This window comes from Balaenoptera borealis, assembly GCF_965194805.1.
Source record: "Balaenoptera borealis genome assembly, chromosome: 1".
Taxonomy (NCBI): domain Eukaryota; kingdom Metazoa; phylum Chordata; class Mammalia; order Artiodactyla; family Balaenopteridae; genus Balaenoptera; species Balaenoptera borealis.
The window spans coordinates 22,576,671-22,604,337 of NC_138860.1; the positions used below are offsets into that span (position 1 = coordinate 22,576,671).

At 38.9% G+C, this 27,667-nt stretch overlaps 1 protein-coding gene across 4 annotated transcripts; it reads left to right on the forward strand.

Annotated features, from left to right (window-relative positions):
• Window positions 1-10,411: 10,411 nt before the first annotated feature.
• On the forward strand, window positions 10,412-27,268 carry CNIH4 (cornichon family member 4; the record flags this gene model as incomplete). Of its 4 annotated transcripts, XM_082350072.1 has the most annotated exons (5): window positions 10,413-10,554; window positions 13,997-14,065; window positions 19,416-19,528; window positions 23,703-23,843; window positions 27,075-27,268. In XM_082350072.1, exons 1-5 carry the CDS (start codon window positions 10,486-10,488, stop codon window positions 27,100-27,102), a joined length of 420 nt encoding a protein of 139 aa, XP_082206198.1. In that variant the 5' UTR covers window positions 10,413-10,485. The 4 variants fall into 4 exon arrangements, with proteins under 4 accessions (XP_082206201.1, XP_082206198.1, XP_082206199.1 ...); XM_082350075.1 differs by lacking the exon at window positions 27,075-27,268 and having other exon boundaries at window positions 10,412-10,554; window positions 23,750-23,843; XM_082350073.1 differs by lacking the exon at window positions 13,997-14,065 and having other exon boundaries at window positions 10,430-10,525.
• Between the last annotated feature and the right edge of the window lie 399 nt (window positions 27,269-27,667).

A 27,667-nucleotide genomic window follows, 5' to 3' on the forward strand; every position in this document is an offset into this window, starting at 1 on the left:
TAAGTGAAACTAAAAATTCTCTAGAAGGAATTAATAGCAGAATAACTGAGGCAGAAGAATGGATAAGTGACCTGGAAGATAAAATAGTGGAAATTACTACCACAGAGCAGAATAAAGAAAAAAGGATGAAAAGAAGTGAGGACAGTCTCAGAGACCTCTGGGACAATGTTAAACACACCAACATTCGAATTATAGGGGTCCCAGAAGAAGAAGAGAAAAAGAAAGGGACTGAAAAAATATTTAAAGAGATTATAGTCAAAAACTTCCCTAATATGGGAAAGGAAATAGTCAATTAAGTCCAGGAAGCACAGAGAGTCCCATACAGGATAAATCCAAGGAGAAACATTCCAAGACACATATTAATCAAACTACCAAAAATTAAATACAAAGAAAAAATATTAAAAGCAGCAAGGGAAAAGCAACAAATAACATACAAGGGAATCCCCATAAGGTTAACAGCTGACCTTTCAGCAGGAACTCTGCAAGCCAGAAGGGAGTGGCAGCACATATTTAAAGTGATGAAAGGGAAAAACCTACAACCAAGATTACTCTACCCAGCAAGGATCTCATTCAGATTCGACAGAGAAATTAAAACCTTTACAGACAAGCAAAAGATAAGAGAATTCAGCACCACCAAACCAGCTTTACAACAAATGCTAAAGGAACTTCTCCAGGCAGGAAACACAAGAGAAGGAAGAGACCTACAATAACAAACCCAAAACAATTAAGAAAATGGTAATAGGATCATACATATCAATAATTACCTTAAATGTAAATGGATTAAATGCTCCATCCAAAAGACATAGACTGGCTGAATGGATACAAAAACAAGACACGTATATATGCTGTCTACAAGAGGCCCACTTCAGACCTAGGGACACATACAGACTGAAAGTGAGGGGATGGAAAAAGATATTCCATGCAAATGGAAATCAAAAGAAAGCTGGAGTAGCAATACTCATATCAGATAAAATAGACTTTAAAATAAAGACTATTACAAGAGACAAAGAAGGACACTACATAATGATCAGGGATCAATCCAAGAAGAAGATATAACGATTGTAAATATTATGCACCCAGCACAGGAGCACCTCAATACATAAGGCAAATGCTAACAGCCATAAAAGGGGAAATTGACAGTAACACAACCATAATAGGGGACTTTAACACCCCACTTTCACCAGTGGACAGATCATCCAAAATGAAAATAAATAAGGAAACAGAAGCTTTAAATGATACATTAAACAAGATGGACTTAATTGATATTTATAGGACATTCCATTCAAAAACAACAGAATACACTTTCTTCTCAAGTGCTCATGGAACATTCTCCAGGATAGATTATATCTTGGGTCACAAATCAAGTCTTGGTAAATTTAAGAAAATTGAAATTGATCAAGTATCTTTTCCAACCACAATGCTATGAGACTAGATATCAATTACAGGAAAAAATCTGTAAAAAATACAAACACATGGAGGCTAAACAGTACACTACTAAATAACCAAGAGATCACTGAAGAAATCAAAGAGGAAATCAAAAATTACCTAGAAACAAATGACGATGAAAACATGACAACCCAAAACCTATGGGCTGCAGCAAAAGCAGTTCTAAGAGGGAAGTTTATACCAATACAATCCTACCTCAAGAAACAAGAAATATCTCAAATAAACAACCTAACTTTACACCTAAAGCAATTAGAGAAAGAAGAACAAAAAACCCCCAAAGTTAGCAGAATGAAAGAAATCATAAGGATCAGATCAGAAATAAATGAAAAAGAAATGAAGGAAACAATAGCAAAGATCAATAAAACTAAAAGATGGTTCTTTGAGAAGATAAACAAAACTGATAAACCTTTAGCCAGCCTCATCAGGAAAAAAAGAGAGAAGACTCAAATCAATAGAATTAGAAATGAAAAGGAGAAGTAACAACTGACACTGCAGAAATACAAAGGATCATGAGAGATTACTACAAGCAACTATATGCCAATGAAATGGACAACCTGGAAGAAATGGACTAATTCTTAGAAAAGCACAACCTTCCGAGACTGAACCAGGAAGAAATAGAAAATTTAAACAGACCAATCACAAGCACTGAAATTGAGACTGTGATTAAAAAATCTTCCAACAAACAAAAGCCCAGGACCAGATGGCTTCACAGGTGAATTCTATCAAACATTTAGAGAAGAGCTAACACCTATCCTTCTCAAACTCTTCCAAAATATTGCAGAGGGAGGAACACTCCCAAACTCATTCTACGAGGCCACCATCACCCTGATACCAAAACCAGACAAAGATGTCACAAAGAAAGAAAACTACAGGCGAATATCACTGATGAACATAGATGCAAAAATCCTCAACAAAATACTAGCAAACAGAATCCAACAGCACATTAAAAGGATCCTACACCATGATCAAGTGGGGTTTATCCCAGGAATGCAAGGATTCTTCAATATACGCAAATCAATCAATGTGATACACCATATTAACAAATTGAAGGAGAAAAACCATATGATCATCTCAATAGATGCAGAGAAAGCTTTCGACAAAATTCAACACCCATTTATGATAAAAGCCCTGCAGAAAGTAGGCATAGAGGGAACTTTCCTCAACATAATAAAGGCCATATATGACAAACCCACAGCCAACATTGTCCTCAATGGTGAAAAACTGAAACCATTTCCACTAAGATCAGGAACAAGACAAGGTTGCCCACTCTCACCACTATTATTCAACATAGTTTTGGAAGTGTTAGCCACAGCAATCAGAGAAGACAAAGAAATAAAAGGAATCCAAATCGGAAAAGAAGAAGTAAAGCTGTCACTGTTTGCAGATGATATGATACTATACATAGAGAATCCTAAAGATGCTACCAGAAAACTCCTAGAGCTAATCAATGAATTTGGTAAAGTAGCAGGATACAAAATTAATGCACAGAAATCTCTTGCATTTCTATACACTAATGACGAAAAATCTGAAAGTGAAATTAAGAAAACACTCCCGTTTACCATTGCAACAAAAAGAATAAAATATCTAGGAATAAACCTACCTAAGGAGACAAAAGACCTGTATGCAGAAAACTATAAGACACAGATGAAAGAAATTAAAGATGATACAAACAGATGGAGACATATACCATATTCTTGGATTGGAAGAATCAACATTGTGAAAATGACTATACTACCCAAAGCAATCTATAGATTCAAGGCAATCCCTATCAAACTACCAATGGCATTATTCACAGAACTAGAACAAAAAATTTCACAATTTGTATGGAAACACAGAAGACCCCGAATAGCTAAAGCAATCTTGAGAAAGAAAAATGGAGCTGGAGGAATCAGGCTCCTGTACTTCAGACTATACTACAAAGCTACAGTAATCAAGACAGTATGGTACTGGCACCAAAACAGAAATATAGATCAATGGAACAGGATACAAAGCCCAGAGATAACCCCACGCACATATGGTCACCTTATTTTTGATAAAGGAGGCAAGAATATACAATGGAGAAAAGACAGCCTCTTCAATAAGTGGTGCTGGGAAAACTGGACATCTACCTGTAAAAGAATGAAATTAGAACACTCCCTAACACCATACACAAAAATAAACTCAAAATGGATTAAAGACCTCAATGTAAGGCCAGACACGATAAAACTCTTAGAGGAAAACATAGGCAGAACACTCTAAGACATAAATCACAGCAAGATCCTTTTTGACCCACCTCCTAGAGAAATGGAAATAAAAACACAAATAAACAAATGGGACCTAATGAAACTTAAAAGCTTTTGCACAGCAGAGGAAACCATAAACAAGATGAAGACAACCCTCAGAATGGGAGCAAGTATTTGCAAATGAAGCAACTGAAAAAGGATTAATCTCTAAAATTTACAAGCAGCTCATGCAGCTCAATACGAAAAAAACAAACAACCCAATCCAAAAATGGGCAGAAGACCTAAATAGACATTTCTCCAAAGAAGATATACAGATTGCCAACAAACACGTGAAGGGATGCTCAACATCACTAATCATTACAGAAATGCAAATCAAAACTACAATGAGGTATCACCTCACACCAGTCAGAATGGCCATCATCAAAAAATCTACAAACAATAAATGCTGGAGAGGGTGTGGAGAAAAGGGAACCCTCTTGCACTGTTGGTGGGAATGTAAATTGATACAGCCACTATGGAGAACAGTATGGAGGTTCCTTAAAAAACTAAAACTAGAACTACCATATGACCCAGCAATCCCACTACTGGGCATATACCCTGATAAAACCGGAATTCAAAAAGAGTCATGTACCAAAATGTTCATTGCAGCTCTGTTTACAATAGCCAGGACATGGAAGCAACCTAAGTGTCCATTGACAGATGAATGGATAAAGAAGATGTGGCACATATATACAATGGAATATTGCTCAGCCATAAAAAGAAACGAAATTGAGTTATTTGTCGTGAGGTGGATGGACCTAGAGTCTGTCATACAGAGTGATGTAAGTCAGAAAGAGAAAAACAAATACTGTATGCTTATACATATATATGGAATCTAAAAAAAAAAAAAGGGTTCCGAAAAACCTAGGGGCAGGACAGGAATAAAGATGCAGATGTAGAGAATGGACTTGAGGACACGGGGAGGGGGAAGGGTACGACGGGAAGAAGTGAGAGAGTGGCATGGACATGTATACACTAACAAATGTAAAATAGATAGCTAGTGGGAAGCAGCCACATAGCACAGGGAGATCAGCTCGGTGCTTTGTGACCACCTAGAGGAGTGGGATAGGGAGGGTGGGAGGGAGACGCAAGAGGGAGGAGTTATGGGGATATATGTATATGTATAGCTGATTCACTGTGTTATACAGCAGAAACTAGCACACCATTGTAAAGCAATTATCCTCCAATAAAGATGTCAAAAAAAAAAAAAAAAAAGAAAAGAAAAGAGGTAGGAAAGCAAACAAAAAAAAGAAGCAGACTCATAGATACAGAGAACAAACTAGTGGTTACCAGTGGGGATGGAAGGGGGGAGGGGCAATAAAGGGTTAGGGGATTAAAAAAGGGTTATTATGGGATTATATTAAATCACGTGTGTGAAACTTTTGAAAATTAGAAAGCACTATTGTTTCATTCAACAAAAAATAAAAAAGACTCAAAAAAAAATAAAAGAATGATACAAGGGACAGAAGAGAGGAATTAGGAATAATTTATTATAAGATACTTGCATTAGCCACAAAATGGTGTAGTGTTATTTAAAAGTGCTCCACAACAAGAGAAGCCGCCGTGAGAAGCCCGTGCACCACAACGAAGAGTAGCCCCCCTCGCTGCACTAGAGAAAGTCTGCGCACAGCAATGAAGACCCAATGCAGCCAATAAATAAATAAATAAATTTATATATATTAAAAAAGAAAACGGTAACAAATATGAATCCAATATAATATTGGTCCAACTATATCAATAATCACTTAAAAAAATATTTTTTTTTGGCTGCAAAGTGCAGCTTGTGGGATTTTAGTTCCCCGACCAGGGATTGAACCCATGCCCTCAGCAGCGAAAGCGCAGGGTCCTAACCAGTGGACCACCAAGGAATTCCCAAAAAATACAATCCAACTATATATCATCTACAAGATACCCACTTTAAATATAAAAACACATATAGATTAAAAGTAAAGGCATGGTTGCTATGACATTAGAGCTTTAATGTTCTCACTGTAACAACAACAAAATGGTAATTATTTGAAGCAAAGGATGTGTTCACTAACCTTATTGTGGTAATTATGTTGCAGTATATATGTGCATTGAATCATCACACTGTAAACCTTAAACTTACACAATGTTATATGTCAATTATATCTCATAAAATTGGAGAAAAAAAAAGCAAGGGGATAGGGATGGAGAAAGATGCATTGGGTTGGCCAAAAGGTTCATTCGGTTTTTTCCATAAGATGGCTCTAGTAGCACTTAGTTGTCTTTAACTTCATTTGAAACAATTTTGTTAGATTGTATGTGACATCTATCATATCAGTGTGCATTTAAAAAAAGACTTATCAAAATCGGTGAATTTTTGTGTAGCCTTTTTAATATTGAAAGTGGAAGAAAAAAGCAGCACTTTCAGCATATTATGCTTTATTATTTCAAGAAAGGTAAAAACGCAACTGAAACACACAAAGAAAGATTTGTGCAGTGTATGGAGAAGGTGCTGTGACTGATGAAACGGGTCAAAAGTGGTTTGTGAGGTTTCGTGCTAGAGATTTCTCGCTGGACGATTCTCTACAGTTGGGTAGACCAGTTGAAGTTGATAGCTATCAAATCGAGACACTGAGAACAATCAATGTTATACCACAGGAGAGATAGCCGACATACTCAAAATATCCAAATCCAGCGTTGAAAATCATTCTCACCAGCTTGGCTATGTTAATCGTTTCGAGGTTTGGGTTCCACATAAGTTATGCGAAGAAAACCTTCTTGACCATATTTCTGCATGAGATTCTCTACTTAAACATAAGGAAAATTTTCTGTTTTTAAAACAAATTGTGACAGGCAATGACAAGTGGATACTGTACAACAATGTGGAACAGAAGAGATCGTGGGGCAAGTGACATGAACCACCACCAACCACACCAAAGGCCGGTCTTCAACCAAAGAATGTGATGTTGTGTATATGGTGGGACTGGAAGGGAGTACTCTATTATGAGCTCCTTCTGGACAACCAAACGATTAATTCCAACAAGTACTGCTCCCAGTTAGACCAACTGAAAGCAGCATTTGGAGAAAAGCGTCCAGAATTAGTCAACAGAAAACGCATAATCTTCCATCAGGATAATGCAAGAGTGCATGTTTCTTTGATGACCAGGCAAAAACTGTTACAGCTTGGCTGGGAAATTCTGATTCACCCGCCGTATTCACCAGACATTGCACCTTTGGGTTTCCATTTATTTAGGTCTTTACAAAATTCTCTTAATGGAAAAACTTTCAATTCCCTGGAAGACTGTAAAAGGCACCTGGGACGGTTCTTTGTTCAAAAGGATAAAAGGTTTTGGGAAGATGGAATTATAAAGTTGCCTGAAAAATGGCAGAAGGTAGTGGAACAAAAGGGTGAATATGTTGTTCAATAAAGTTCTTGGTGAAAATGAAAAATGTTTCTTTTATTTTTACTTAAAACCTGAAGGCACTTTTTGGCCAGCCCAATATTTCACTTCACTCTCTTCTTGCTTACATAGTTTCTGAGAAGCTGGATGTAATTTTTATCTTTGCTTCTCTGTAGGTAAGGCACTGTTTTCTTCTGGGTTCTTTCAATCATTTTTAAATTTATGTTTGATTTTCTGAAATTTGAATATGATATACCTATGCATAGTTTTTTGGCATTTATCCTGCATTATATTCTCTGAACTTCCTGGATTTGTGTTTTGGTGTCTGATATTAAGGAAATTCCCAGTCATTATTGCTTCAAATATTTCTTCACTTTCTCTCTTTCTTCTCCTTCTGGTATTCCCATTATACAGATGTTACATCTTTTGTAATTGTCCCATGATTTTGAATGTTTTGTCCATTTTTTGTCTTTTTTTTGCTTTGCTTTTCAGTGTTGGACATATCTATTGACGTATTCTCAAGCTCATTCTTTCCTTAGTGACGTCCAATCTACTAATGAACTTATGAAAGACATTCTTCATTTCTCTTGCAATGTTTCTGACCTATCGCATTTCTTTGTGAGCCTTTCTTAGAATTTCCATCTCTTTGGTTACATTATCCATCTGTTTTTGTTTTTTTTTTTTGATTTTGATTTATTTTTGGCTGCTTGCTTTGGGTCTTCATGGCTGGGTGCAGGGTTTCTCTAGTTGCAGCGAGCAGGGGCTACTCTTCATTGCAGTGTGCGGGCTTCTCAATGTGGTTGTTTCTCTTGCTGTGGAGCACAGGCTCTAGGCACGTGGGCTTCAGCAGTTGTGGCACGTGGGCTCAGTAATTGTGGTGCACGGGCTTAGTTGCTCTGTGGCATGTGGGATCTTCCCAGCCCAGGGCTCAAACCCGTGTCCCCTGCATTGGCAGGTGGATTCTTAACCACTGCGCCACTAGGGAAATCTGTAACATGTATTTTAAGCCACAAGTCTTTTGTTTTGTTTTGTTTTGGCCACTCCACGCGGCTTGTGGGATCTTAGTTCCCTTACCAGGGATTGAACCTGGGCCCTCTGCAGTGAGAGTGCAGAGTCTTAACCACTGGACCACCAGGGAATTCCCTAAACCACAAGTCTTGATCTCTCTCTCTCTCTCTCTCCCTCTCTCCCCCTCTCTCCCCCTCTCTCCCCCTCTCTCCCCCTCTCCCTCCCTCCCTCTCTCTCTCTCTCCCTCTGACACACACACACACACACACACACACACACACACACACAAACACACAGCCTACTTATTCTTTTTTAATCCTGATTATTTCCCTCTCTTAAATTTTGCGTTCCCCATAGTTTTGACATTGCAACCACGTTTTAACTTTTCACAAGATGAGATGAAGTATCTTAATTAGAACTGATATTTCTATTCCTTGATTATGGTGCCAGCTTTTTTATTAACTCAAGATAAAACGGCAGATAGGGAATATAGGATAGCCTGTGTTTTCTGTTCCTACTTGAGGGAAATGTGTGTGAGATGAGGTTTATGTTTTTAATAAAATCTGGACTAATTTCAATAAAATCTCTCTTATAGTCAGTATGGGTCATTCATTTGGCAAACATTTATCAAACACCAGCTATTTGCAGTATAGAAGATACTGGAGGTACAAAAACTAATAAAATATGTTATTTTTATTGTAATTTAAGGCATGGTGGGCATGTAAGGAAGACAGTTAATGTAATGAGTGCTCTGATAGAGGTACGTACAAGGTGCAGTGGGAGTGTAATGATAGCTGGTTTATAAATAATCTTTTAGCAGTCCATCTAGCTTTAACCTATGAACCCTTTATGATTCTATGAACTTATGCTGTGTCAGGCAAATCCAGTTGGTTTTGCCTTCATCCTAATTTCCCTATTCATCCTCTTCTCCCCTAAGTGATCACCTTGCAGACAAACTTGTCACCCTTTCATACATTCAGTGCACCTAACAGAAGGATATTTTAAAAATGTAAATCAGATCAAGGTATTGATACTTTTATACTCAAAACTCTCCAGCAGTTTATCATCATATTAGAATAACAGTTAAAACTCCTTGCCAGGGGTCCACAAGGCCCATGTGACCTTGCCCTGCCCACCTCTGATGTCCTCTCAAAACTCTCTCACCTGTATTCATTGTACTTCAGCCACATTGGCTTTTATTCTGTTCCTTAAACACACGAAGTTTCTATGAGCAACTGGGCCTTTGCGGTCTCTGTTCCCAGTGTCTGAAACACTCTGCCTGAAAATCTTTACATAGCTATTGTTCAGATTTCAACTTAAATATCAGTTCCTCAGCTTGGCCTTCTCTGATCAGTCAGTCTCCAATCTGAGGAGACTTCCCCATCCTCTTCAAAGTACTAAAACTGCCTGTCGTGGATATTTACTTATGTATGTATCTGTGCATGTATGTATGTGTCTGTCTCCCCCACTGTAAAGTAAGCTACAGGAATGTAGGGATTTTTTTTTCTTTTACTCATTCTGTATCTCTAAGGTCCAGTACTTGGCATATACTAGCTGCTCAGAAAATATTGGTTGAATGAATGTATGACTTTGATATAGTTTGTTCATAGAGCTTATAACCCTTTGAAATTATCTTTTTCCTGTATTTAGTTGCTAGCTTATTGTCTGTTCCTCCCACCCACCCACCTGATAAGAGCAGCATCAGTCTGCCTTATTCATTTCTGTATCTCTGGAGTCTAGAGCAGTTCTTAGCATATAGTAGAAGTGGAGTTGGTAAACCTGTGTTAAATGAATGGATAAGACAATATATACAATTTTCAAAGATCTTAAGATCTAGAGTGGAGAGAAACATTGCTGTAACAGAGAACAAGCAAGGGATTGTGAAATCTCCGGAGAAATTGAGATCAGGAAGGGCAAGTCTCAACTGTCAAGCCAAGAGTGTTGAGGTTAGATTTGTGCTTTGAGATGAAAACCTCTTACCATTCCCAAGTCAGGGGATCCAGTGGGTCCAGTGCGGAATCTAAAGAAAATTTAGCACATGGCAAAGAAGTTCTACCGCGTATCCAGATTACAAGCGATCAGTAAATACTCGTTGACTAATTGCTTGTCACATTTTTGGAAATAATCAATCAGATTTAGAATAGAGACCCGGCCCACCGCTTTGATAGGTATTCGCACTACTGAACTACATTTCCCAGCATGCATCAGATTTACGGTGGTAGAGGTTTTTTTGGAAAAAAAAGACTACAACTCCCGGCATGCCGCGTCCCGGCGGAGGGGACTGTGTTGCCCCAACAAGCAGGGGCAAGGGCCTATCAGGGGGCGGGCCGGGGCGGGGCGGGGCTGGTTAGGGCACCAGAGCCAATTTGACGGAAGGAGCGGCGCGGCGGTGGCGGAGGAGAATGGAGGCGGTGGTGTTCGTCTTCTCTCTCCTTGACTGTTGTGCGCTTATCTTCCTCTCAGTGTACTTCGTATCCTTGCCTGAGGAGGGCGGAGGCCGACCTGGGGCCCTCCACCCGAGGGAGTAGGCTGAGGGTGGGCCTGGGTGGGGGCCAGGGCAGGTGAGAGGGAGCAAGGCAGGCGGCCGGTGGCCGGCGCGGGTACCTTGGGCGCTGGCCCGGCCCGCCGGACCGATGTGGCGAGCCCGGGCGGGAGGAGGAACCCGGCTGCCCAACTTCGTCCCTCACGCGGGGGTCCGAGCGGGCCTTTCTCTCGAAGCGCCCCGGCCTGGCCTGCCCGCCGCCGCTCGCCCCTATGACGCCCGGACCCGCTCTGCCCTGCGCGGGGGCTGGCACTTGGCCTCCCCTTGTGGTCCTCAGGAGAGAGGGGTCGCGGTTTTTCTCCTTTTGGGCCCTGGAGAGATCAGGGTTGTGGTTTTTCTTGCAGCTCCCCTAGTCCGGGCCCTTCGCCGGATGCCGGGGGTCCCGAGAACGACGGCTCACGTCCCAGGGGTGGTCGCTAGTGGACTGTCCCGCGCTGGGCTCGGCGGAGGCGATTTGGCGCCTCTTGTCATTCTCTGGGCAACACCCCCGCTGCCCGCCCCTTTGTTCTCGCGGGTGTTGGAATTTGTAGCGACCTTTCACATCCAGGAGTTGACTGATTTCAAAAACGGGTGAAGTGTTTCCTTCGCGATGCCTTTTTGTAGGGAGTGTTGGGAAGGGTTTGTTTTAGAAACCAGCTGTAGCTGATTACTTTGGTTGCCCCTGTCGGTTGCAGATCTGTAAATTCAGTAACTATACACGTAATTTAGTTCTCAGTCGTTTATCAGCTTTCACACTTTTCTGTGTCGACCCATGTTTAAAACTTCCGTATTTTGTATCGCTGTTCGTGCTACAGTATTCAAACTGTATTTTCCAGGCTAATAAATGGTCGTTGAACCTAGCACTCTAGAAGGCGTGTGGGCTACAACTGTACTCTCGAGGGAGCTTCTAGTCTTAGTTGTCACCCAATGATGCAATGCACAGTCCAATTTTAAGTAATTAAATGTAAGCAAAGAAAAAACAGTGAGAAGCTCTGCTTTGTATTTTTTTCCCTTGGAAATTACATGTGTCCCCTTCTGACAGAATTAAACTTTTTGTTTGCCAGAGCATTCTGGCTTTAGGATGGTTGTACAGAGTATGTTTTCAGTGTGGCTTCATACTTTGTTATGGCCTGGCAACTTGTTGAAGTGGGAAGGGACAAAACTTGGAATCAGGACTCCTTGCTCAGCTAGTTATTTGTTATGCACATTACTTCACCTCTCTAAGCCTCAGTTTTCTTATCTTTAAAATAGGGGGGAAATGTTTACTTCCCAGATAGGTGTGTGCACAATGAGGGCGTGTTAAGCACCTAGCAGCCCAATGCCTACCCCATGGCCAATGTTTAGTAGATATTGCTCTGCCTTCCCTCCCTACCCCGCATTGAACAGCAGTTTTTACTTTAACTGATGATTTCTAACGAGGAGAACCCTAACTTTTATTAGGCTTGGCGAACTTGACTGAAAGGGCAGCATCACTTAGGAAGTTTTGATGACCTACATCTCTTGTGGCATAAGGAACTGGAGCTTAAGTTCAGAGAAATGAAACTTGGATTTATCTTACTGCAGTTTGGAAAACTAGTCTTGATAATTTAAAATAGCCTTGGCTAGGGAATTTCCTGGCGGTCCAGTGGTTAGGACTTGATGCGCTTACTGAAGGGGGGCCCCGGGTTCCATCCCCGGTCAGGGAACTAAGATTCTGCAAGCCGGGCGGCACAGCCAAAAAAAAAAAAAAAAAAAAAAAGCCTTGGCTTATACCAATTTATGTACATAGAAACATGTTAGGTGGAGTGTTGGACTTAGATATTAAGGTACATTCAGGATGTGTTTTGATGAAATTCAGCATATTGTATTATTGGATAGTTGTACTAGCTTAATATTAGAGCCAAGAGGTGGAAAATCATCAGGTATACATTCTGTAGGGATAAGAGTTTTTCTGGACTTTGAACCAATAAGGAAACCTGCAGAGAAGGAAAGGGGTGGATATTCAAAATCAGACATAGGCAAGAGCAAAGGTGCAGAGAAAGGTGTGTTCATGGCATTTCTGGGTGATGGAGGAATAGGCCATCTGGAGCACAAGGTTGATTTTAGCAGCAGCAGGTCAGGTTTGGAAAGGCCAGATTAGATTAGATTTTGGAGGGTTTGAATGTTAAGCAGAGGAGGGCTTTCATTTTTATCCTCTAGGCAATAGGGAGCCATTAAAAATTTTTGACATAAAGTGGTGTATTATGAAGATAAGTCTGTAGAGTGGGTTGGAAACAGGAAAGATTGGAAGGTAAGAAACCATTAGGGAATGGGTTCATTTGGATCTGGAATGGGATACTAATTGTGGACAGGTGAAAGGAGGGATTAATGTGAGTGGTGTTAGAAAGAAATGATTGATAGGACCTGGTAACGATTGATTCTGAGATATGAAACAGAAGGTAGAAATAACTTTTCCATATTTTGAGCCTGGGCAAATGATGCTTGTGTCATTGACAGAAATAAGACAAACTGGAGGTGGAACAATTTGTGGAGAAAGTGATGCTTTTGACTTTGGCTGGGTTGAGGTGATAGGGGGACTATCCATATGGAAATGTATAGAATTTAGTTGAGAACATTTCTTTTTACCTATTTTATTGGACATTTTCGAACATAAAGGTAGAGAGAGTAGTGTAATAAACCCCATGTTTCTATTGCTCACCTTCAGTGATTTTCAACATTTTGCTGTTCTTTTTCATTTTTTTCCCAACTATTGTGGGGAGGCTGGGGGAGCATTTTAAAGTAAATACCACACATTCAATTGAAGACTTTTTATGTCTATCTGTCCCTCACATTTTTATTTGTAAGTTTGTATTTTGTACTAAAACCCATTTTTTGTTTAAGTCCAGTATATTATATGTTTACTGTGGAAAGTTTGGTTATAGAGAAAAGTATTGGGAAAACAAGCCATCTGTAATCCAACTTTCAAGACATAACCACTGCTAACATATGACCAAGCTGAGTTTATAGTTTTGTATCCTATTTTTTTTTTATATCTTAAGTCTTCAAAGACATTTTATGTATATATCATAAATAAACACTATTTTTCTACTATTGGGAATTCAGGTTTATAACATTTAAACTGTTTATATAGGTCATATTTTCCATTTCTTTTAGCCACTGACATTTGAGGAATCCAGGTTGAATGTTCTGGTATGGGTCACATTAGAATTGCACATAATGAGAGGATTATTTTTTGAAAATCACTTGTTGAAGGAACATAAACGAGAAAATTTAGTTGTCTAGTAAGTGAACTTTAAGGAAATAACTTAATCTTTTCAAGTCAAATCTAATTCTGCTTTGCAACTGGGATTGTTTTCTGAAACTTAAATAGTTGTTATAAAAGAAGTCTAATAATTCCTTATCTTGATTGTCAGATAATTACATTGTCTGATTTAGAATGTGATTACATTAATGCTAGATCATGTTGCTCGAAATTAAACAAGGTAAGACATTTCTTTCCTCATTTTCTGGCATTGAAGGCAGTTCTCCATTTTTTGTGTTAGAGATAATTATAGATAGTCAACATATGTGTATTTGATATTCATTGGAATGTTGGTGGAACTACTGTGCTTTGCAATATTTTTAGATCATGAAACTATACCAGAAGACCTAACTTGAAATTTTGTTTCTTTAGTCTTTTTTCCTTTGTCCACAATGGACAACATCATTACTCAGACTAGGTAAAGGTTCCTTATCAGTTAACTGTTTTTGTCTTCTGTGTCCAAACCCCCTCCTCCCTGCTCATGGGGAAAAGCTCAGTCTGTCTTTTGTTGAATGAAAGAGGACCTTTTTGTGGCTCCTTGAGAAATGGAATTAGTTGATTTGTTTTAAGGCCATTTTACCTTTAGTATGTAGTCGGAACTTTATATTGGCAATAAAACTCTGAATTTCCCAGCTCGTTTAGATATGGGGAAACCAGTTGGTCCTGATTCATTTTATGAGATGAGCAGACAGAAAAGTTTTCTGGATATAAAAGTTCATATAGAAATACAATACTGAGAAGTGCTTTTTGGCTTGACCTAAAAATGATTTTCATGGGTCTTTTCACATCTTCAGTCTACTTAAGTTTCTTTGGCCCACGAGGGAAAAGAAGTTACACTTCAAAAATTAAAATTTCTAGTAAATTATATTCCTCTCCTCTCCTTCCTTCCTTCCTCCTTCTCTCCCTCCATCCCTCCCTTCCTTCCTTCCCAATTTTCCAGAACATGGTTTAATACAGTGATAGATTTAAATAAAAGATTTTGTTTATCTGCTGTGCTTTCAGAGTTCTTTTTTTTTCTTGAGATATAATTGACATGTAACATTGCATTAGTTTCAGGCCTCCTCATCTTTATTTTATTTTTAATTTTTTAAAAATTGAAATTTAATTAATTTTAAACAAATTGAGTTCCTGCTGTGTGCCAGGCAGGGCCCTCTGCTTTTTTAAAAAATTGAAGTATGGTTGATTAGGCCTCCTCATCTTTAGAAGAATGATTTTATACTGATAGATAGATCCATCTAATAATGTATACATTTTTTCAGATGGATTGTATTTCTTTTTATATTTCTTGCTTACTCAGTATTTTAGGTGGGTATTTTGTGGGTTTTCTTTTACAAAAATACAAATCCAAACACACAAAAAAAGATTACCTGGATTCTTCTATTGAGAAAGTTACTCCTTCAGTTTGAAGTTAAGTAGTTTTTTTAACGTTAATTTCTGTTTCTGTGAAAGTTACACTGGCATACAACTAAAGTCAGAGGTATTACAAAGCTTGTAGTGAAAAACAGCAGTCCCTTCCTGACCCTTTTAAATCCTATCTGTCTTGATTTTTAGGGGCAACTGAGTTCAACACTTGAGCTGTTAATTTTTTTCTGATATTTATATCCATATTTCTCTATGTGCTTGCATTACTATTTCTTTTTCATTTTTTTTGGCCGTGCTGCGTGGCTTGCAGGATCTCAGTTCCCTGACCAGGGATTGAACCCAGGCCACAGCAGTGAATGCCCAGAATTGTAACCACTAGGCCACCGGAGAGCTCCCACTATTTCTTTTTTATAAATTTATTTTTATTTATTTATTTATTTTTGGCTGTGTTGGGTCTTCGTTGCTGCTTGCGGGTTTTCTCTACTTGTGGTGCGCGGGCTTCTCATTGTGGTGGCTTCTCTTGTTGCGGAGCATGGGCTCTAGGCATGCGGGCTTCAGTAGTTGTGGCACACAGGCTCAGTAGTTGTGGCTCACGGGCTCTAGAGCGCAGGCTCAGTAGTTGTGGCACCCGGGCTTAGTTGCTCCATGGCATGTGGGATCTTCCTGGACCAGGGCTTGAACCCACGTCCCCTGCGTTGGCAGGCGGATTCTTAACCACTGCGCCACCAGGGTAGTCCCTCCCACTATTTCTTGATTTATCAATTTTACATATTACCTATTGACTTCCGAGTCAATATGGTAGATTTAGTTCTTAGGTACCCCCTTCTAAACATCTCTCCTATTTTTCTATTTTCTTTTTAAGTTCATATTCAATGTTTATATCATTATGATGTACTATTATATAAACAGTTTTTATTGCCGAACCTTATGGTAGACAGTGATCATATTTTTCTTTCTAATTTTTTTTTCTGCATAGCTTTGTCTTTTCAGATAACATCTTTAAAGCCCTTCAGTACTATTTTCTGCATGGTTCAAACATGCTAAAATAATCTGTCAGTTTTTTTCTAGGTGACATTTTTCCTCAAGACCTATATCCTCTTGCTATAGTCTGGACTGGTTGCTCTTTAGGCCTGTTTCACAGCCTCCATCCTCGGACTCCTGGTTGGATCCCCTGATTCTTGGAAATCATGTCTTCCTTTTTCTTGGCTTACTACCTCATTTTGCTGGAGTAGCTTCTTGAGATTTGGTACATGGGAATTAAATTTTGAGAACTTGCATGTTTGAAAATGTCTTATCCTTTCCCTTGATTGATAGTTTCTCTGAGTATAGAATTCTAGGTTAGAAAAGATTTTTTTTTCAGAGTTTGCTTGGTCAATGTCTTTTAACTTCTAGTGTTGTTCAAGTTGGGAAGTCTGGTGCCATTTTGATTTCTTATCCTTTTGATGGGATCTCTCTCTTCCCTCTCCTCCCACCCCTACCTCCATCCTCTCCAGAAGTTTTAGAATCTTAACCTTTATCCTTGGTGTTTGGGTTTATTTATGGTAATCCTTGGTGTTTGGGAATTTTGCAGTGGTATACCTTTGTTTAGGCCTTTTTCACTCATTGTTTGGGGCATCTGAGAGGTTCTTTCAATCTGGGAAATTTTCTTCTACTTCTTTCTTTGATAATGTCTTCCCCTTCTATTTTCTCTCTTCTCTTTCAGCAACTTGGATTTGCTGGATAATTTATCTGCTGGACTGATCTCCCAGTTCTTCTTTTTTCTTATTTTTGTCCCTCTTTTTTTTCTACCTTCTTGTTTTAAGATTTCCTCTGTTTTATCTTCTGAATTTTTTTGTATGTATATCATTTATGTCAAATTTTTAATTTCTAAGAGCTTTTTGTTCTCTTGGTTCATGCTTGACTGTCTTCGTTCTCAAGGATATTGATTATAGTAGTTTTGAAATTTCCTTCTGCTTCCTACATTATATCTGTTTTTTTCCGAGTTCCTTTCTCTTTGTTTTTACCCCTTCTTTCATATTGAGGGCTTTCCTCAATTTCTGATACATGGCTATCTAGTCATACTTTAGGGTAAGGCACTAAAATACTCATTGGAAGCTCATTGGGTGGTCCAGGCTGTTGACTGACTGGTAGGTAAGACTTCACTGAGGGTAGTTGGTGTCTACCTTTTTTGGGGGTACATGAAATAGCAGTTTTTTTGTAGGTGTTTTCTCTTGTGCCATTAAGTTACTCCAGAGAAGAATCTTCCAAACTCCTGCCTGGGTGAAATAAGCCTAGTGCTTCTTACCCCTAAGTTAGGGGAAGAATACATTATTAAGGAGGGAAGAGAAAGAGAACAGAGGGCTTGGTAGAAAGTTAGCATCCAAGTATAATAAGGTCAAGTATCGCTTCCTGAAACTTGTTTTAGGTTTTTGTTTATGTGAACCAAAATGCAGCCCACAGTAAGAAATCCAAAGTTTGAAAGCTACTTCTATGTCGGTCTGAGCATGGAGGGGAGTAGTAGTAACATCAGCTAACATTTATTGAGTGCTTACTTTGTGTGTGGCTTACATATATTATTTTGTCTGATTCTCTAAAACAACCTCATGAGCTGTAAGTATTACTATCTCCATTTTACAGATGAGAAAATCATGATTTAGAGAGGGTAGGTAACTTCCTAAAATTGCACAGCTAATAAATAGGCTAGAGCATGGGTTTTACTCCAGGTTTATCTGATTTTGCAGCTTACACATATTAGCATTATGTTAAATTGGTTACACTTTAAAAATGCATTCACATATTAAAAAAAGTTCTGGTTGATTGCAAATTAGGTTTAAGGCCCTTCTTCTTTGTTTATTAAGAAAAAGTGGGATATCCCTGGTGGTGCAGTGGTTAAGAATCCGTCTGCCAGTGCAGGGGACACGGGTTTGAGCCCTGGTCCGGGAAGATCCCACATGCTGTGGAGCAACTAAGCCCGTGCACCACAACTACTGAGCCTGAGCACTAGAGCCCACGAGCCACAACTACTGAAGCCTAGAGCCTGTGCTCTGCAGCAAGAGAAGCCACCGCAACGAGAAGCCCACGCACCGCAATGAAGAGTAGCCCCCGCTCGCCACAACTAGAGAAAGCCCGCGCGCAGCAACAAAGACCCAATGCAGCCAAAAAAAAATAAAGTATCTAAGGGAATTTCCTGGTGGTCCAGTGGTTAGGACTCCGTGCTTTCACTGCCCAGGGCGTGGATTCAGTCCCTGGTTGGGGAACTAAGATCCTGCAGGCCTCGCAGAGTGACACCCTTCCCCCACCCCCCACCCCCCAGCCAAAAAAAAAAGTATCTGAAATCTAAATGCAAGAGACCTGGGGCCAGTGTGTCTGGGCTTCTGTTATATAGCTCTGCCACTAAGTAGCTGTGTGACTTTGGGCAAGTTACTTAATCTCTCTTGAATTTTATTTTCCTCATTTCTATAAGTTGGGAGTGCCAGTTTCTGGCTCCATAAATACTAGCTATTAACTTCCATTAAAAGAAGAATCTCTCCTCATAGGAGAGGAACACTATTGGTGAATTGAGAACCTGCCACAATAGCTGTTATCTATGAGAACTAGAATATTGCACAATAAACAAAGAGCATAGATAAGGGCACTGGGTGCTATAAAGCCAATAGTCTGGGATTCTATAATCCTGGTCCATTATCATATTTGTTTAACTTTGAGCTGATACTGTAAGCTGTTAAAGTACTTTTTTTTTTTTTTTTGGTGGATGTGAGATGATTTCCCTCAGGGTTCTGGAGCTTGGAAATGTTTAGGATCGGTATTCTGACCTGAAAGGCAGCATGTATGTTGATATAAACCATCCCAAATTAGAGTAAGAGGCTTTAGCACAGATATTGGAATAGAAAGTAAATAATACTCTGTTTTTCCTCTAGTTGTCATTTGTACCTGCTTAGAGAATGAATCTGAATCTTTGCTTAGGATAAAATGTAATTAAAGACTAAGTGCATTATTTTTACTGTGTCCTGATTTATTTGCACTGGGTAAGCAGTGATAGCAGTATGCAAATGTGGGACATCCGAGCCTAAAAATAATCTTGAAACACTAGCTTGGAAATTCTCTGTACTTTCTTTGATTTAACTTCAAGTAACATGTACATTCGGGAAGGACACAGCAGTGAGATGTAATACTGTGTTCTTCCCTTGCAGTGGGTAATTCCAGAATTGGTTGGCCATACTATTGTCACTGTGTTAATGCTCATTTCATTGCACTGGTTCATCTTCCTTCTCAACTTGCCTGTTGCCACTTGGAATATATATCGGTGAGTACAGTTTGTTTATTTATACATATGAGTACTGGTAGCATAAAGTTCACCCGTTTAAACTATACTATCCAATATGTTTTTGGTATATTTATAGATGTAAGCAACCATCACCACAACGTATTTAAGAACATTTTCATCACCCCCAAAAGAAGCCCTGTGTCCTTTAGCAGTCACTTCTCTCCCCCAGCTCTAGGCAACTGCTCGTCTACTTTCTGTCTTTGTAAAATAACCTGTTCTGGACAGACATATCATTTAAAAGAGATCAATATGTGATCTTTTATGGCTTCTTTCACTTAGCATAATATTTTCAGGGTTCATCCATGCCGTGTCATGTATCAGTACTTTATTCCTTTTTATTGTGGAATAATATTCCATTGTATGGCAATACTACATTTTGTTTATCCATTTGCAATTGATGGGCATTTGAGTTGTTTCCACTTTTTGCCTATTATGAATAATTCTGCTATGAACATTCATGTGCATTTTTTTTTCGTTAAAATTATTCTTTTAATTTACCAAAATGCAATGTAATCATGTGTCTTTTTTTTATTATTAACGTCTTTATTGGAGTATAATTGCTCTACAATGGTGTGTTAGTTTCTGCTTTATAACAAAGTGAATCAGCCATACATATACATATATCCCCATATCTCCTCCCTCTTGTGTCTCCCTCCCAACCTCCCTATCCCACCCCTCTAGGTGGACACAGAACACCTAGCTGATCTCCCTGTGCTATGCGGCTGCTTCCCACTAGCTATCTATTTTACATTTGGTAGTGTATATATGTCCATGCCACTCTCTCACTTCATCCCAGCTTACCCTTCCCCCTCCCCATGTCCTCAAGTCCATTCTCTACGTCTGTGTCTTTATTTCTGTCCTGCCCCTAGGTTCTTCAGAACCTTTTTTTTTTTTTTTTTTTAGATTCCATATATATGTGTTAGCATATGGTATTTGTTTTTCTCTTTCTGACTTACTTTACTCTGTATGTCAGACCCTAGGTCCATCCACCTCACTACAAATAACTCAGTTTTGTTTCTTCTTATGGCTGAGTAATATTCCATTGTATATATGTGCCACATCTTCTTTATCCATTCATCTGTTGATGGAAACTTAGGTTGCTTCCATGTCCTGGCTATTGTAAACAGAGCTGCAATGAACATTGTGGTACACGACTCTTTTTGAATTATGGTTTTCTCAGGGTATATGCCCAGTGGTGGGATTGCTGGGTCATATGGTAGTTCTATTTTTAGTTTTTTAAGGAACCTCCATACTGTTCTCCATAGTGGCTGTATCAATTTACATTCCCACCAACAATGCAAGAGGGTCCCCTTTTCTCCACACCCTCTCCAGCATTTATTGTTCGTAGATTTTTTGATGAAGGCCGTTCTGACTGGTGTGAGGTGATACCTCATTGTAGTTTTGATTTGCATTTCTCTAATGATTAGTGATGTTGAGCATCCTTTCATGTTCATGTGCATATTTTTGTGTGGATATATATTTTCATTTCTTTTAGGAGTGGAATTACTGGGTCATATGGTAACTCTATGGTTTGACCTTTTGAGGAACTACCTGAGTGTTCAAAAGCAGCTGTACTATTTTATGTTCCCACCAACTGTGTATGAGGGTTACAGTGTCTCCACATCCCTGCCAACACTTTTTGTTGTTTTTTATTTTAGCTGTCTTATTGAATGTGAAGTGGTATCTCATTGTGGTTTCGATTTACATTCCATAGTGACTAATGATGTTGAGTATTTTTTAATGTGCTTATTAGCCATTCATATATCTTCTTTGCTCTGTATGTTTTTAATTCTTTTTTATTAAATTATAGTTCATGTACAATATTATATATTACAGGTGTACAGTATGGTGATTCACAACTTTTAGAGGTTATACTCCATTTATAGTTATTATAGAATATTGGTTATATTCTGTGTTGTACAGTATAACCTTGTAGCTTATTTTATACATTGCTGCATATGTTTTTGATTAGCTAGGTTGGCATGATATAAATTATGCTTTGGGAAGATTTTTCTGGAAGCATTATATAGTATTGATTGGATGGAGAAGAGGCAGGAGGTAGGGAAACCAGTTCAGAGATGGGGGTGAGATAATATAGTACTGGAATAGAGTTGTGATAGTGGGAATGAAAAAGATAGGGCTGTGTAAGTGGTGATAGGAAGGAAGAATAGACAAGAGTTTAACCTACTGCCTATGAAAGATGAAGAGAGAAGTCAGAATTGAGTAAGAGAAAGTTTTTAAAGACTACTGAGGAAGTGGTGACATTCGTTAGATAAGCTAGCAGTCAGAGAAGGATAAGACTCTTTGAGACTACAGATGATCCTTGATTTACAGTAGTTTAATTTTTGATTTTTTGACTTTATGATGGTGTGAAAATGATATGCATTTCAGTACAAACCATATTTCGAATTTTGAATTTTGATCTGTTTCTGGATTAACGATATGCAGTATGAAACTCTCTTGTGATGTTATAAAATAGGCTTTGTATTAGACAATTTTGCCCAGCTGTAGGCTAATGTAAGTGTTCTGAGCATGTTTAAGGTAGGCTAGGCTAAGCTGTGATGTTCGGTAGGTTAGGTGTATTAAATGCGTTTTCAATTTTCGGTGGGTTTATCATGATATAATACCATTGTAAGTCAAGGAAAATAGGTATTGAGTTGAGATGCTATCCAGATATTCATTTGTAAATACCGTTTATATCGTTTATTCAGCCATAGATGGGCTACTAGGATTTGGGGGAGAATTTAAGATTTGTGAAACTCAGAGAGCCATTTGCATTTCACAGAAGTCATAATTGAGAAACCAAATGTGTGACAAGAGTGAGGAACCCAAGGTTGGACTAGAAGAAGCTTGGACATGAGAGAGGAAGAGGTCATGATCCGTGCTAGGTTAGGACATGCATCCTGTGCAGATGGCGCAGTCGGGATGCGGAAGCCTAGACGCTTAAACTCACCGATCCTCTCAAAGTAACCCAATTTTCTTACTTGTAAAAGGAATCATTTGGGGAAGAAGGAGAAGATTATCATATGTAATACTATATACACAGTGGTATTTAGTAAATATGAGATGTTATATGTTATCTCAAGAGCCCCAAAGACTCCACAGTGTGTTAAACACAGTATCTTCAAGATTTTTTTTTTTTTAAGTTTGAGTCTGAGTCTGTGGGAGCACTGAGTTGAATTGGTCTGGATTTGGAACTCGGTGTGTGCTTACTGTGCCCTTTATGTTGCTTATTGACTTTGTAGCCCTGTTCTTATTCCCTCACTGTGGTCATACCTCCATCACTATAAAATGTACATCTCTTATTTGTCAAAATATTATTATTTAATATTTACATTAAAATTAAATTAAAATAAAATTTATATTTTAATTAAATTTAATCTGCATTTTTTAAGTCATGTGAAGTTAGGCACTGCGTTTGCATCTGAACTCTCCATTTATTGTCTTAACTGAAGAGGAGTTTTATTTTACCACAGTAGCATTTATTCTAAATCATTTCTGTTCTGTCTTCTTTAAATTGCTCTTTTAAGGTAGGTACCGTTTATTAACTATGCAGATTGAGACATATCTGTTGATCCGCAGAAGCACCAAAGATGAGGATTCTATTTGGGATATAGAATCTGTCTTTTTAGTATCATCTGTGAAATGGGAATAATTATGTTTGACACGAAGATGTAAGTGTTAAACATAAAGACAACTTACAGAGGTGCTGTGAAGGTGAAGGGAATTGCATTAATTAAGTTAGAACTTTGTAGATAAAGAAGTTTCTAAGAAGTTGATAAAGTTGGTTTGGTTTTGGGGCCCCCTTCATTTGTGTCTCATGGAAGACAGCTATAGGTATTACCGATTCAGTAGTTTTCTACAGAAGATGGGTAAAAGGGTCTCAGTGCATAAAATATCCTTCTCTAGAGTGTTAATGTATTTGTTTCAGAGGGCAGAAATGACACCTAAAATTAATAGTATTGTATTTTCAAAGGAAGACTAAGTCATGGCCTGTGACATCATTATAATACCCTGTCCATATCTGGTCATATAAGGCTGCTATGATTGGTTCATTTTTGAAGGTTGATTATTACTGGTGTACTTATTTTTGAATATTTATGCTGATGATTTGATTTTCCTTCTAATGTGTGTGCATCCTTTAATTTACCAGGTTCATTATGGTGCCAAGTGGTAACATGGGAGTGTTTGATCCAACAGAAATACACAATCGAGGGCAGCTGAAGTCACACATGAAAGAAGCCATGATCAAGCTTGGCTTCCACCTGCTCTGTTTCTTCATGTATCTTTATAGGTGAGTTTACAGTCCTGGCGTTTTCCTGGATGCCATATGCCTGCTTTTGATGGGTGAGGTATTACTATACTGTAGGATTTTGTATCAACATTGCAGAGCTTTTGGGGATTATGTGAATTTCTTGTGGCTGTGTAGATTTTTTATGTCATGTCATTGAATCAGCATTCCATTCTGTCTGACCTGGAGTAGAGTTACTCCGTGTTATTAGTTATTCCTTAGCTGTTGAGGCTGTCAGCATGCTTACAACTGTCTTTGCTGTTCTTTCCCGCCCCTGGTGTCCAGCTGTGAGGTCTCACTGCCTGTTGTAAACATTCTGTATGTACCCCCGAGGGTTTCCCACTCCTGGTGTCCAGCTGTGAGGTCTCACTGCCTGTTGTAAACATTCTGTATGTACCCCCGAGGGTTTCCCACTCCTGGTGTCCAGCTGTGAGGTCTCACTGCCTGTTGTAAACATTCTGTATGTACCCCCGAGGGTTTCCCACTCCTGGGTCTTCTGGGGATCAGAGCACTGGCGGCAGCTCTCAACAACTTGTATCCACCTTGGGCTGATCATTCTTGACGTTAAGGAATTCAGGTGTGATGCCTTTTCTCCGGGATGCAAGTGGTCTGTTCGGGTAAAATTTCATCAGTCTTCCAGTTAGATTGGAAGTAAGAATTAATATGAATTAATATGGCTATCAGACACTGGAAGCCTCATGCAGTCCTGTTTAAACTTGTATTTATTAAGTTTTAGAGATAACATGCCACCTTTTCCTTTACCCATTATAGACCCATAGAATACAGCAAAGAAGAGAGAAAAATTGTCATGTGTGTATGATTTGATTAAGCCTTTAAGAGGCTAAAAGTCAGGCTTAACTTTTGTATCCAAGCTTAATTGTATCATTCCTGTTTTTTTCCGAGGTAAATCTTAATTTTCACATGGGCATAAGACTAGTAGGAAAAAACTTGTACTGAACTAAACTTCTTTCACTCAAAAAAGTCCTAATAATTAGAAACTGTACAAAGATAAGAGTTTTTAAAAACTGCTATTTTGTCTGAAATAGCTTAGAAGTCAGAGCCATTTTAGCCTCTGCCTGAAAAAGCGGGCTTCCTAAAATCCTTTTGCTATGCTAGTTCCACCCACAGATTAGATTGAAATTAGAGTTTAGGTGGTTTCCTTTGTACTATTTATCTTATTTGCTTTTCTGTATTTTAAAAAATAGGACAGAAAAACCACACTAATAACAGTTTCTGGTTCTCATACCGTAGCTCATTGCTAACGTGCTTAATTTTTAATCCTAGCATTAAAGATGGAGAATAAAGAGCAGAATTTAACCTTAAGAATACAGTGATACACCTGTTCTTATTTGTATTACTTTTTAAAGTCAAACCATATGAAGGTATCTTTACCATCATATATGTTCCCTTCTATTTGTCAGAGACAAAAAGCAAGGTGGTTATCCTTTCTTCATCCTTCTCTCCCCTCCAGGTTTTATGCTTTGGAGAGTAAACTAGAGTGGACATCCCCTAGGTCTTGATAACATGAGCTTCTTGAGACATCTGGGGGCAAAGCTAATGTAGTCACACTTCTGGGTGTAAATGTAGGATTAGGGAGCAGTATCTTGCTTAGTAGACCCAAAGTCTTAGGATTTAAAAATGGACAAGAGTTTCTTACCTCTCAGTTGTTGAATTTAAAGCAGTGGGAAGATGGACTGAAGACTGGGGATTGGAGGAATCAGGAAGCAATTTTGGGGCAGGTTTAAGGTATGGTGCTTTACAATGAAATAAAAGATAGGCAACCAATAGAACTGGTTTGCCTGAGTAGCTGCATTGCTCACTGGATGCATCCTTTCTTTTTCTTTCTTTTCCCTTCCCCTCTCAGCTTGTCATTTTTAGCCATGTTGCTGTTTCCTTCCCCCTTGGCGTTCCTTGTAGCTCAAGGGATCAGAATGGAAGAGTAATCTCAGATGTTCTTGTAACACTTTTCTCTTAGCTTTTGGTTGCTGTTTTTAAAAAGTGTTTACTATTCTAAATCATCCAATTTCTAATGTAGGGATTTATGCTGCTCCTTCTGTATCGCCTGCCACCACTTGCATGGTGCCTTGCACATAGCAGACATTCAGGGTTTGTTAAATAGAATTAAAGGAAAAAATTCCCATCTTCTTTAGAGATTGGTGGAATCTATGCCTTTGGTGTTTGGTTAGGTGCCAGCCTGGTGGAATCTACCACTCCCTCACTGTGTGACCTGGGGCAAGTTTCTTATCCTCTCTGTGCCTCAATTTCTTCATCTGAAAATGGGATAATAATAGTACCTGCCTCATGGGGTTGTGATGTGGATTAAATGAGATAATGCACATAAAGCACTTTGGTTTGTGCTGACCTCTAGTAAGCTCTAACAAAATGTTCAAAAATATTGGTTACTACCATTAATTTGTGCTGTGCCCCGCGTACCCTTAGTTTGTTTAAATTTGGACAACTCATCGCTTATACCATTAGTAGTGTAAGGGTATTTCTGTGTTTTAGTCATTTGATCTCAGCATAGCAAGGCTGATTTCAGTAAAAAAATGATAGTCTTGTTACTCTTGTTAAGTGTGGTGGTTTTAACAGAGTATTTACTGAGTGACCGCCATGTGTCAGACACTGTGTAAGGCACTGCGTGTGACACAAAAGGAGCAGCGCAGAACCCCTGTGTCAAAGCTGGGAGCCTGCTGATTGCAGCACGGGGGTGTCATCTGGAGTATGAAAGTGGGTGTGAGCTGAGGTGTGCGGGAAGAGGCGGGGCAACGGCCCTGGGCCGAGAGGCTGGCTTCCCAGAGGTGGTGCCGGAGCCTGATGGAGCCTGACGGATCGTGAAGTCTGAGAGGAAGTTACTGGGTTGATGGGGGATGAGAGGAGGGGTTCCAGGAGCAGGAACAACATGTGCAAAGATCTCCATGGAGAATTAAAGTTTTTCTCCTAGACATAGCTTGTTTTTTCTAAACTTCAGTCCAACAGTGGTTTTAGGTTATACTCCCTACCCCCACCTCTACCCCAGTTTTCCTTCTTTCTTTTTTTTTTCTTTTAAGTGAGAACATTAGGGCCTCTTGATGCCCTAATATAGATATTCTTTCCTTTAGGTGTAAATGATTGCTTTTGCTTTTTACTTAAATGAGTGTTCCTTGCTGAGCCTTAGGGATGCAAGTCTGGACAGACCAGACTCTGTAGGAACATTCCTAAGGAAACATGAGTAACATTAATTTCTTCTCTCCACAGTATGATTTTAGCTTTGATAAATGACTGAAGCTGGAGAAGCCGTAGTTGAAGTCAGCCTACACTACAGTGCACAGTTGAGGAGCCAGAGACGACTTAAATCATCCTTAGAACCATGACCATAGCAGTATATTTTTTCCTCTTTGAACAAAAAATATTTTTGCTGTATTTTTACCATATAAAGTATTTAAAAAACATGAATTGAGTTTTTGTAGCTTTCTGGTTCTCAACTTTAGCCTGAACCCCCAACATGTGAAGGTGTTTTTCATCATCTGTATGTTGAAGATAGTTATTTGTATGTAGGAACAGGACTGTCATTCCAGCCTTGCATGCCAAAGAAACAGAGGACACGCTTTAAAGGGAAAATGTAATAGATGAGCAAAGTGGCTCTTCAGGTCTACTGAAAAGTCAGAGTACAAAGCAATACTGTTAGTCTGGGCAAAGGAAGAAAGAAACTAAGCTACCCTTTTGTCTATATTGTGGCAGCTTCCTGTATTTAATATGGTTTACAGATTTATGGGACTGTAAGCCAAATGTTTTTTCACAAGAATGTTAACAGAAAATGATGTTTCAAAAAATATATATTTCTTTGCTGA